The 13,083-nt window shown below is 40.5% G+C and overlaps 1 protein-coding gene across 14 annotated transcripts in view; it reads left to right on the forward strand.

Annotated features, from left to right (window-relative positions):
- Positions 1-13,083, forward strand: part of PPP1R9A (protein phosphatase 1 regulatory subunit 9A) — a 140,447-nt gene that overhangs the window by 83,427 nt on the left and 43,937 nt on the right. For all 14 annotated transcript variants that reach the window (XM_080974571.1, XM_080974565.1, XM_080974577.1 and 11 more), the window contains 2 exons: positions 38-158; positions 9,856-9,960. In XM_080974571.1, the coding sequence (XP_080830697.1) occupies positions 38-158; positions 9,856-9,960 (226 nt within the window). The remainder of the gene's footprint in view (positions 1-37; positions 159-9,855; positions 9,961-13,083) is intronic.

Here is a 13,083-nt window from a genome sequence, read left to right on the forward strand (position 1 = left end):
AAATGTATGGATCTGCTTTGATTTATCTGCTTCTCAGATGAAGATGGACTTGGCATCAGCATTATTGGAATGGGAGTTGGAGCAGATGCAGGCCTTGAGAAACTGGGCATTTTCGTCAAAACAGTAACAGAAGGTGGAGCGGCAGAAAGAGATGGCAGGTGAATAATAATACAGTATGCTGTTGTGAATATAGATTGGGATTGCTTTAAAATACAGCTCCTGTCTGATTTTGTTCACAGGCTTCATCCAAAACCTTGTAGCTAAAGGTTTTCTTGAGGCCCCTATTCCCAGTATGGCCTTCTAAAAGGCTGAAAACCTACTTGTGCCTATGAACGTTCACCACCAGTTCTCACAAACATTTCTGTTCATTGAAAAGTTGCTTTGTTCTGCAAATAGCGTTGTCAGGTGGACTGTTTCATGGGTGAGAAGGGAATTAAAGCACCCTCTCGTTTGGGAATGATCCTTCTAACCTCACAGCAAGTCTGGATTTCAGTGTAGACCGAGATCTGTACGGAATCTGCTCCATCCCAGAACTAATATTGTTTGTTTCATATTTCTAGCCACAACTTTATCTTTTCACAGTACGTAACATCCCCCCCCCCCGAGGTTTACTTGCTGTATACATTCATTGATTTATTGGTATGTAAAATTAAGTTTTGTATGTCTCCATAGCAAGCTGCTACATATTTGTTGAATGTATCAGGACCCTTTTTTCCGATGGGAAAACTTGCTATCTATTCTCCCCCTCCTTGCTGTAGCTTCAGTGCACAAGCTTGTTTTGGAGGCTCATGGTACGCAGATCCTCTACTTTTGAGACAAAATAATCTTGTATTCCTTCAAAATAACTGTGATTATCTATGTATGGTTGACCTTGCACCATTGCCTTATCTTCAGAATGCGGAGTGCTTGGGGAAAAATTGTTTACTTTTCCAGGTCACTCCCTGCAAAATACCCTTTCATGGGTCAAAAGTGAAATTTAAAGTAAAATACAGCATGATTTATATAGGTCATCTCCTTGCTCTATAAAAGTGGAGTGATGTTATATTGCAAAAGGAAACTGAAGCTCTTATAGAATGAAATCTAAAAGTAAAGTCAAATCAATAATTTAAAAAAGTCCCAGGCTGTGTTGCAAAGGAAAACCTCTGCTTTTGCCAATATTCTAGAATAGAAAAGCAGAAATCAGTATATAATTCTATAGATCTTGATGGTTCCTTGAAAAATGTGCCAATGTGCCTAAATATGAACAATCATATATACCAAGGATTGCCAATATGGGACCCTGCAAATACTGTTGAACTGCAACTCCCATCATCCTTCATTTTTGGCCAAGCTGGCTGAGGTTGATTAGAGTTGATGTGGAGAGCACTACACTGACTACCTCGGTTGATATGCTGTGATATAATATGATATATTGTACTGCACTACACTATATAGTATTATATACTAACTGACTCTACTACAATGATATTAAAATTGTTAGGCTAGCTGGTTTCTGGTCCTGCCTGCTTCAATGGAGGCAGCCCTCACAACAGCGGGGGATCGTCAGCAAACGAAAAACAAGGATGACTGAGGGTAAATCATCCTTGCAAATTCCCCCCAGGGAAGGCGGGAATAGGCTTCACTCGCAGTTCATCTTGGTACCTGGCTCTCGCTCTAGCATGGAATGTTGGAGGCAGGGAAGCGCTGAGTGCAAAAGCACTTCACCTGGCGAAAACCCTCCATTAAGAAGCAGAGTTCTCCGTTTAATTGCATCTTTAATTCTTTAAAGTACTGGTGTGTGATGGAAAAGGGTTGCAACAACATACTGCTGAATATACCAGCTACATCAGGCATAGGCAAACTCCGGCCCTCCAGATGTTTGGGACTACAATTCCCATCATCCCTAGCTAACAGGACCAGTGGTCAGGGATGGTGGGAATTGTAGTCTCAAACATCTGGAGGGCCAGAGTTTGCCTATGCCTGAGCTACATGGATCAAAGGTTTGAATTAATGTAAGTTTTTCTTTGGTGTGAGAGTTGGTTGGGGAGAGGGAAACCCATGGTTTGTTTATTCTAAGCTTTTTTATATATATTTATGAGTCGGCAACCCTCTCTGGAAAAAAGATGATAAAAAGATATTTACAAGTGAGGAAGGTACATTGGAGTAATATTGAGCAAAATAGAAATGCACCCAAACCACCATGCGGGGAGCCACTTTAACTGAAATGTATTAATTGGAAGTTGATTGACATTTTGATAATTGTATAATTTGGGAATTAATTGTTATTGTTATAATTCGGCTATTATTGGGGGTATATTGGAAAAATAATTTATTTTTTTAGAAAAAAAATTGTTAGGCTATTTTGACTAAATGTGCAGCAAACAGATTTCATCAGTGAGACAATTACTGGGTTCCAAGCATTGATATCTAGATCAAGATAAACTAGATTGTATGGCTGCTCATCATAAGCATCCAGAGTTGATGGAGGACCTTTTTGGCTCCACAGGCCAGATCCTTATCAGGATCAGCCTTGCGGACCAAATTTGACAGGTGAGCAAGGCTGCCTACCTATCGATCACATGATGCCACAATGACATGTGCAAAGTGCTTTAAAGCCCCGAATTAATCTTGCAACTGGAGGTTCCCCACCCTGTCCACCATTTTTTGCGTGAAATCTCATGCAGGTGGATGCAGTGGACTGGATCATGCCCAGAGTATGATTTTATACAGGGTAGGGTAGATGTTATGAGCAAGATTTGCTTTTAAACATTGTTTTCTATAATAAGAGAAATTAGCTACACCCACATGCTGACTAATGTACTTCAACTGGAAATTAAATTTCTTATGTTAAGGACCTGATTCTGTAACTTATATCTCAAGTACAGCCATTGAATACATTTTGTCCACTCCTGAATAAATGATACTCTGATTCTGTAAGGGTTGCAAAAAATTATGGTAAGTGCCAGCTATTCAGCTGAAGATAAAATGCCAGATTTTTTTCTTTTCTTAAGCTCTGACTCTCTTGAAACCCCCCTTCCCCATTTAACAGTCGCAATATATAATTAGATTTTAGCTGCTTAGGCGTACTTGGGTATGAAAATACCTCCCTTATTTGGAGCCTATGAAAAAAGAATGTGTTATGCAGAGATTATGCCAAACCACCTGACGTCTTTCCAAAAATGAGTCAGAAACAAGAAGGAGGCATAAGCAAGTAGGGAAGCAGGGTCGAAAATAACTCCATGAAGTTTAATTCTGAATTAATAGTTTTTGGGCAATTTGTTTCTTTGTTTAAAAAGCCCTTATATCTCACCTTATTTTCAGAAGAAACTTGCGGCAGATAACAAATCAAAACGCCACTCAATATTTAAAACATATTTCAGTTCCCATTCCTAGCCAAACACTGGGAAACCAAAATATTAGCACAATATTTTTCTTCTTCTGGTTCCTCTTTTAAGAATTCTGCTGTTTTAGAGGACTGTTTAGAAGTAAGTTTGATGAATAAGTGGGACTTTCAGGGGAGACCTTCCTGATGGATTGTGCCTAATTGCCTTTACCCGTTCGCCGCAAAAAGGCACAACACTGTCTTATTTTTAATACACAGTAGTTCAGAGCAAAATGTAGTAGAAAAAGAATTTAATTAAGTCTGGAGTATTCACACTCACCCCATACAACTCCTAGCGCCCATAACAAACTACAGTTCCCAGGATTCTGGGGGAGACTGTGCTTTAAATGTATGGTGTGGGTGTGACCTTAAGAGGGACCAGGGAGCTGTGGAGCTGCAGATCTTCCTTTGCATCTGTAGCCCTGCTTGCTGCTCCTGGCTGGAGTGAAAGGAGCAGCATGACTCCCAATTCTGGGCTATCTGCAGCTTGGTGCAGCAGTGTCTCTCTCCAGGGAATGGACTGTCCTATGGGCTGCAGGTCCATGCCCAGTCCTGCTCTTCCACTGCAACACCCTATTTTGGAGCCCAACACCAGTTACTGCCAATAGAGCACCAGCAGCAGCAGCAGAGGCCAGAAGACGGAGACATCTGCTAAATCTTAACCCCACTCCCTCCTGCAGAATGGAGTGGGGTTAGGAGTGCAGCCTTTGGTGCTTTTTTCAAGCCACAAAATTATCTCATTTTAGAATTTATTTTTATTTATTTTTTTAAAAACCTGTCTGCATATTGGAAGAAATGAATTTCAAAATATTAAATGAAAATGAACCATAAATGATCGTTTTAAGTTTGCTCATTAATCTACATATACTGGAAGCTGGAAGCTAGCCATGTATTGCCACTTGTTAAGTAGCTGCGCTTCCAACCAACTAACTAGCTAGCTAATCAGCCAGTTGCCTCTTTTATGAGCAAGAAATGTGTTTGACATTGTAGAATGAAAACATACTATGATTTGAAAATGGAAAATTAATGTCTAAATCTGTAAATCAACATAAAAAATAATACAACTATTGTTCCCAGAAAGGCGCTTTTTTGGGCCCATCCATTACATGCATTACTTTTTTTAAAAAAAAATACAACACGTATGACATTGAACAGGACTGCACAACACCCTATAGAGCACATAGCCTCAGAATATGAAGATAAAACAGGAATTATGGACTGTGAAGTGAGGAGACAAGCAAGTTAAAAATATTTTAAAAGGATGCTGATTAAAGTTACTTCTTTGTCCTCTGATTTCTACTGCACAAAAATATAGACCTCAAAGGCACATGAAAATCATGGAGCCCAGCTCTCTGTCCTAAGGCAAGACTGTGTACAAATTAACCCCCTTAGAGATGAACCCACACTATCCAGTTATAAAGTACCAGATGCAACAATGGGAGTGGATAAGGCTTTGCCATAAGCAAGTAATAGTTTAATAAATAGAGAGCGCAGGCAAGTGACTTTACTGCTATGTAAAGGCTGGATCTATATTTTTTTTACTGATAAACAGTTCCCAAATGAAGGATGGTAATATGGCTTTTGCAGTTATGTCATTTAGAAATGGTTGCATTCTTCAGATTTTTTTGTCTTGTTTTTGTTTTGATATTTGTTATCAATTAATATACCAGGGGTCACAAACCAAGCACCATCCATGAAGGCTTTCATTGGTTCCCCAGACTCTGGCCTTTCATTAAAAAAGAAGTATGTCTCTAGCCCTCCCAGAAAGGAGGTTATGGAGCAAAATGTGCAAGTACCTTCTAATCAATTTCTGGGAAGCAAGAGTGGCCAGTGTGTGTGTGTGTTTCAGGGGTGGTTGTCTCTGATTTTGTGTTATATCACACCCCCATGACAGTCATTTTGTGACGCACTCCCAGCCTTTCCCAAAATCCAAAATGTGCCCACTGTTCCAAAACGTTTGGTGTCCCCTTCAACAAATAGTGCCTTGGATCCTAATATAGCTTAAGATAGCCCAGGGAAGGAAAGTTTCCTACTCCATTCCCTGCACCCCTTCAGTCTGAGACTTCTGAAAAGCCTCTGTGGGGGATTGGGCAACCTGAACAGTGGAGGATGGGGCCAGGAGAGCTCATGGTGGGGAGGAGGACTGGATGGGAAACTTTCCTTCTGTGAACCTTCTTAAGCTAACATATCTTAGAATCTGAGGATTTGGGGTGATTCTCCCTCCACAGGCACCATCCCCTCACCTGATTCCATATTGTTCAGAAGGGCCTCCTGGCACACCAGAGAGCTCCTTTCATGGGAGTGCAGGTAGCTTCACTGGGGGAGGAGGGGATGGGGAAACTTCTTTTTGTCAACTTCCCTAACTTAACAACGGTCGCACGGTTTTTCTGTTTAGCAAAACTCATGGCACATGAAGTATGTTGGCTCATTTGTTGGTGCTGTTAAACATAACCTTTCAGGCTGCCAAAACAGTCCTCAGAAACCTTTTCATACATGCCAGGGGACATTATTAAGGGTTGGAAGATTATTTCCCAAAAAAATACAATTAGTAACGTGAGCTGATATGCTAGGTTGCTGAGTGAAGTCAGTTATTTCGTACAAAATTTACTTTGCATTGCATATATTTGCTGACGGCATACTTGAGCTAGATGCTAAGGTTAAGGGAAAACTGCCCGTTTTAAATACCTTGGCTTGAAAGGGAAGGTAGCTGATGTAGCATAGTGACTGAAAGACGGAGCTACGCACCAGGTGCAAGCCTCATCTCTTCTGTGAGCTCATTAGGTGGCCTTCGACAAGCTACAGTCTGCAGTTTATTCCCCTCTAATAGGAAACTCAGGTAGTTTAATGCCCATCAGTTTTGAAGCAAAGCAGAGCCACTCAACAATAAGGTAGCAGTTTCTATATACTTGGAGGGCTCCCAAGGTATGCAGAAATATGTTTTTAAATTATCTGACAAAGCACCTGTGAGCTTTCAAGTTGAGATGGAAGCTGTCCGAATGAGAGAGAACTGGCCTGCTCAAGCCTCTTAATAGTTTATACTTAATTACTTTGCCAAACCTTTATTAGGTATTACAAGTATAGGCCATCATAAAACATTCATATATAAAATTTTAAAATATATACAAATAAACAGCCATGCAAAATATATAATGACGAAGATTTCCATTGGGATTTCTTCATGCTAAATAATGCCATTCACCACTCTAAGAGATACTATTGACAAAAACTCAGCCACCCTTTCAGTTAATAGAATCTGATGTTAGACTACCCAAAAAAGGGGATAGCACGTTTGTGTGGCTGATTGTTTAATGGACAGTAGAAAAGGATATGTTCTACAGTGTCTGGCACATTCAAAGAACATCCACAATGTCTATCATTTCTGGGGATGTTTAAATATCTCCCCTTGGCAAAAACTGAGGGGAAAACATTCAGTTGGGCTAACATAAAGGCCCTGTATTGGGCTGGAATTATTAATATTGAGATATAAGTGACCCTGTTATCTGTTGTATTTAAACCAAAGAACTTGGGAGAGCAAATTTTATTTACAGCTGACTCGATGTTTTGTTTTTCAATGTCCCTTAACCTGGTTTGAATATTGCAATAAATATAATGCTCACTTGAATTATACAAGGGTTCCAAGTCAATACTAATAGATCTAATTTTACTAAGTAAGAGTTGGAACCATCTGGATTTATAAGAGTCCTAAAGTAAGTCAGAGAACAGATTTGAAGTTTGGCAATGAAAATGGCAACGCAGCCAGTATTTTATAGTGCTAGCTCACACCCAATATTCTGTTGTGTGTATACCTAGTACTGCACACTTGATTGAACTTTGGAGCCTCAGGATACGTCTCAAGAAACTTGAGTGTATCTTATCTTAATCACTATTATATGCTTGTATCCATATTGGGATCCCAAAAAGTAGCTAGGACGACAATTTAGCTTCAAAAATCCGAATAGCAGCTGGTATAAATTGGTTACCTTTCTGAAAATAAAAGCGAGCTACTGCTGAGGAGGTACACTTTGCCTGTTTTATAGCACTTGTACGATGGTTTGACCAACCTGAGTTCCTCTGGAATAAAATTATGAGATATGTGTGCATCTGTACTTGCTTAATTTCCTGTCCTCTTATTTTCCATTTCTCTAATTTCCGGGAGGTTTTAGCAAGTATCCTGAATGATAATGTCTGCTGTAAGGTTAAATCCCCCTGCTTGCATTATACAAGGCTGTTTCAAGAAGAAAGAAAGGAAAAGTGACCCCTTTCCAACCCAACAGAACCACCCCCTTTCCCGACTACACACTATATGGCTATAAAATAGACCACATAGCTTTGCAATGCTCACATTAGCCTTGTACCGGAACATGCAAAGCTAATGTCAAACTATTTGTCAATCTAGTCCAGCATTGTGTAGTCAAGTTGGCAGCAGCTCCCCAGGTCCCAGGCGTGGCATTTCATATCAGCTGCTACCTGATCTCTTTAACACAGCAGGGGAATGCTTGGCGGAGAGTGATATCCTTTCTCCCTCCCTCCCCTCCTGCAACTCTCCCATCCTTCAGAGGCCTAGGCTTATCTTCCACACTGGGTGGGAACCTTAGACAGAATAACTCTTCGTGGGATACCCAGCAAGGCTTGCAAAGATGTTTACTACTTGTCGCTTCTTATTAGCTGCTTTATTGAATATATGTTTACATGCCTGGAATGTCTCCCCCTTAGTTACAGTAATATCAGTTTAATTTGGGGCGCTGCACTCTTGCTGGAAGGCAGCACTGAATTTTATTTAGTCCAGCGGCTTGAATTGGCTGGCTACCTTTTTGCATTGTCAGAGCCGTTACGCGAGGAAATGTTCAAAGGAGGGGCTGACTTTGTAAAGAGCTTGTTTTTTAAAAAATTGTGGCCACCATCCATAATGGTAGATGCTCAGATCTGCTTTGATTATGTTCCCCTGGGCTTACATCACTTCTGCCGGTGCATTACTGGTACGTCTATGACATAATTTGTACTTATTGGTTGATAAACCATGTGCCATTCTTAATCATAGAATAATAAGCCAAGTACTCATGCCCATGGGATTGCTTTATAAAGTTGGTACCAAGTGCTAAGTACAGAATCTAACTTCCAGAGAGTTCCACCTTTAATTTAAAACAAGCAGGTTCGTCACTGTGCAGCTCATTCTACCTTCCATGCTCATCGGTATCATGGTTCTCTTTAATTTTTCTTTGCGCTGGCTTACCTTCCTTTCATCATGTTCATTTTAAAACCTGACTTCTTATTTTTGAACACTTTCACTGCATTGCTCCTGTCTATTTTTCCTCTTTAATTCCTCTTAACACTCTTCCAAAAGACATCTAACATCTCACACCTCTGCCTGTTTTCTGGAGCAACCTGGCCTGTTATTATTAGGCAGCATCTTATCTTTGGAACTCATTGCCACCAGCTGTTTGTATAATGCAGGCCCACCAGCTCTTTAAAGTACCTCCAGATATATTTAGTTTCCATCCATTTTCCAATTAACTGAGTTTATAAATAAACAAGCAAGCAAGCAAACATTTTGAGTGTACCACTGATAATACAGTCATGATATAACAAAGATAGGTAAGTCTCAAGACAATAAAATGAAGGAAACCAGAGAGAGAGAGAGGAAAAGAGAGAGGAAGGAAGGAAGACCACAGTTCAGTTTCACAGTTGACAGATAATCTAAATTGAGGTTGCAGAAAAATGAGGGGAGGGAGATTAGGAGGAGGCTAATGCAACAGTTCGAGTTTATCGCTGAGTACAGTCTTTCCAGACACTTACCTGATATATTTATTTATTTATACTGAGCATGCCCCAAAACTCCTGTTTGAAAATTGTTTTGCCATGTGACATGGAGTGTTGCTTGGCCACATGGAACTAGTTGCCTTGTTCATTAAACCCTGGCCATGGGCAGTCCCTGGCAAAACCTTAGAAACCAATGGGAAACTGAGTAGGGTTTGCATTGAGGATTTGCATTGCTGAGTCTTCAGTGTCCTGCCCTGCCCTGTGCACCTTTTGATATGTGGCATGAACAGCACAGCATTTGTGAGTAATAGTAATGATTATCACTAGCACACCACAATTTAAAATTTGGTACTAAAAATATTTAAAACAGATTGCAGTCACAGGAATAGGGTGTGTCTTGCACAACACAAAATATGGGTTTTTGTACAGCCATGTGTACATTTCTCGCCACTATATCTGATGCTGTATACCGGTAATTGTAATTTGTCCTGTTTGTTTGTTCATTTACCTCCATGGAAGTGGAGATCTGGTTCCAAAAAAATCTTGATTTCAAATGGCATTTTCTTCTAAAACAACATTGTCAGTAGGAATTGACAATATTATGTATAATGCAAGATGTCATGTATGTGTTGTTGACTTAATTATGTATTGCTTCCAAATGCAATTTAAAAAGACATTATATTTTGTTTCATATTCATTACTTACTGTTTCTCCATTCTTTTTATTTCCTCTGAAAGGATCCAAGTAAATGACCAAATTGTAGAAGTAGATGGGATCAGTCTGGTTGGTGTCACACAAAATTTTGCTGCAACAGTCCTCAGAAACACCAAAGGAAAAGTCAGGTAACTTTGAGAAATCCTTACAAAGTACGATTTAAATTGGTGGCACCTGTGATATTGTCTGGTCATGCAACTGCTCAATCATAAGTAAGCATATATATGTTAAGAAAACCTATGCTACAATGGATTGTTTGTATCAGCCTTGGACAACCTGGTACCATCAGCCCCAGACAGCATGGCCTCCACATTTAGCCTTTAAGGCCTTGCCATTTTGTCAGATTTGGCTCACAGAGGGTAGGGCAGATAAAACCCAGTCCCCCATCCTGACTGAAGAGAAGGAAGATGGATAGGAGGAACCCCACCTTTCCAGAGATCTTTTGTCTCACCATTTGTGGCATAATTACATATTGTATTAACTGCATAGTGTGTGGTGCCATTTCTTTTTAAATTTAATGTTATGTTCAGGATTCCAGTTTTCATTAGGACCACAGCACACAGGGAGGGAAGGATTGAAAGTAAAGCCAGGGGAATCAAACCATTTTAACCAGCCATTGTTGGCACTGTTTGAGAGAAGTATTCCACAAGCAGGATGCCACCATGGAGAAGGCCCCATCACCATCTACCCAATCTTATAATCTGGAACCGACTTCAGGAGACTCCTCAGAGAAGGAGCTGGTTCATATTGGAGCAGGCGATTCTTAAGTACGCTGGTCCATAGTCGTTCAAGCATTATAGGTCAAAACCAACACTTACATGGTATTTTAAAATTGAAATATAAATATGATGGGAACAAACTGAATGCAGGGCCAGCCCTGCCACTAGGCAGAGTGAGAGGAGTGCTTCCTCAGGTAGCAAATGCCAAGTGATTAGGGAACAACAGTGAGGTGCTGAGGACAGAGCTGTGTGTGTCACATGGCCTTCTCTGCACAACCTAAGATAGCCAGTCACCTGCAGATTTGGCTGCTGGTCCCATTGGCTTTTGTCCCAGGAATAGGAAAGGTGCCACCATCTTGCCCGTTGCCTTAGGCAGCAGAATTTCTCAGGCCAGACCTGACTGGACGCTGGTGAAGATTTGCTGAACACTGGCAAAATGTGTTCTGTTTGGCAAGTTAATAGCCTGGCTGCTGTTTTCAAGGCCAGACTAAGTTTCTAAATAGTCTTCAAATGCAATACATTGCAGTAGTCTAGCATGGATGCTATCAAAGCACAGATAACTGAGGCAAGGTTATCTGTGTTCAGGAGGGTCTACAGCTCTATTCAAAGTATCACCTAATAAAGGGCTCAAACTTGAAATTTAATACTGCTTTTCTCTTCAGCTGTTACACTTCATTAGATGTTTGTAAAAAGTAAAAGCCTTCTGTGAGTGCATTTCAATTTGGGAGGTCAATTTTCTCCCTTGGTAATATTTTTATTCCCAGAGTTTGTAGTTCTTAAATAAGTCTAAATGTTTAGGGCTCTTTCAGACGTCTCTGTATGCAGGGCTTGAAATGCAGGAATTGATGGTTGTCAGTAAAACAATTAAAATAAAATGGAAAGGAAAAAAGTATTAGAAATAAAACATCAAGTATAATAATGTTGCTATATAAATCAATGGTGTGCCCACATTTTGCATGCTGTGTGCAGGTCTAGTTACCAAGCACATAGCAGGAGAAGAGGGTTTTTTTAAATGTTTATTGGCGAGGAGAGTGAAAATTTGAAGTTTCCTTCTAGTCCTGCCCCCTCCCTCTCCGTTCCCCACACTTAGAACTGGAGTTATGAAATGGAATTGTTTGACATGAGATTTAGGGTGAATAAAAGGAAGCGCGGAGTTATAGATTGCATTAAGATACGGAGAGGGCTACCAGCTAAGGCAGCCTTTAGAAAGAATTAGACAGAATTATTATTATATTTAAAATAGTTTAGGATATCTTTTAGGGTGTAATACCCACAAGTTTGCTTACGTAACAGAATTTAGAAAATACATGAAATATGCCACAAACAGCTTAAAAAGGTATAAAGCAGTAGTTCAAGAAATATAGGCGCAAACGTTCCATAAAAAATAGTATAACCCAGTTTAAACCAGCTCAGTGGTTTCATAAACTAGCAGTAGTAAAACAAAGGTAAACCAGAACAAATGAGTTGTTAAGGCCCCTTTGTAGGTATGCACTGTGGGAACTTTACGTAATTCACTTGTAAGGGAGTGTCATCACTGCAAAGCCATCACCAAGAAGACCCTACCTTTCACGCTGCCGACATGATTGTCTGAATAGAGAGCGTACAGAGTCTTCCCAGTGTTCGCTTACAGGCAGCCAGAATCTTCTTCTCCACACTGTGTGGGTTACAAGATTCACCCCAACGAATTCAGCTGTGCTCCCTTTGAAGGATGCCTGTTTCCATAACACTGCTGTAAATCAAGGACCTCAGGATAAACTTATGCAAACCATCTAGAACAGGGTTACTTTCTTCCCCCATAGCTGCCGTAGTTGTAGGGGAGAGGTTATTGTGCTCCTTAACAGCTGCCCTTAATGACTTCAGTATAAATAATAAATTATTATAAATTATTATTCAAGCCACAGGGAGAGAAAGGTATGTATGTATGTATTTTTTTATTTGGTTGGTTGGTTAGTTAGTTCACCACACTTCACCTGAAGATCACAGGGCAGTTCACAACATAAAAATACAAAATGAAAAGACAAAATACATAACGAAACAAAAACAAACCAGTAGCTCCCTGCCACAGACACGTTTAGAAAGCCATAGAACAGGCATAGACAAACACAACCCTCAAGATGTTTTGGGACTATAACTCCCATCATCCCTAACTAACAGGGATAACTAGCTATCAGGGATGATGGGAATTGTAGTCCCAAAACATCTGGAGGGCCGAGTTTGCCTATGCCTGCCATAGAATGTTAATCAGTCAAATGCCTGGTTGGAGAGGAACATTTTTGCTGGGCTCCTAGGGACATGTAATGAAGGCGCCAGGCAAGCCTCCCTGGGGAGAGTGGCTGTTGCCTGATTGCCACTTGGTGCAGTGCTGCGGTGGGAAGGTAAACTGTGTTTCCGTGTGCTCTGGTTTCCATCATGGTGTCCCCTTGCACCAGAAGCTGTTTAGTCATGCTGGCCACATGACCCGGAAAGTTGTCTGCAGACAAACGCCGGATCCCTCATCCTGAAAGCGAGATGAGAGCCACAACCCCACAGTCG

Source organism: Podarcis pityusensis (assembly GCF_964106645.2).
Source record: "Podarcis pityusensis genome assembly, chromosome: 12".
Taxonomy (NCBI): domain Eukaryota; kingdom Metazoa; phylum Chordata; class Lepidosauria; order Squamata; family Lacertidae; genus Podarcis; species Podarcis pityusensis.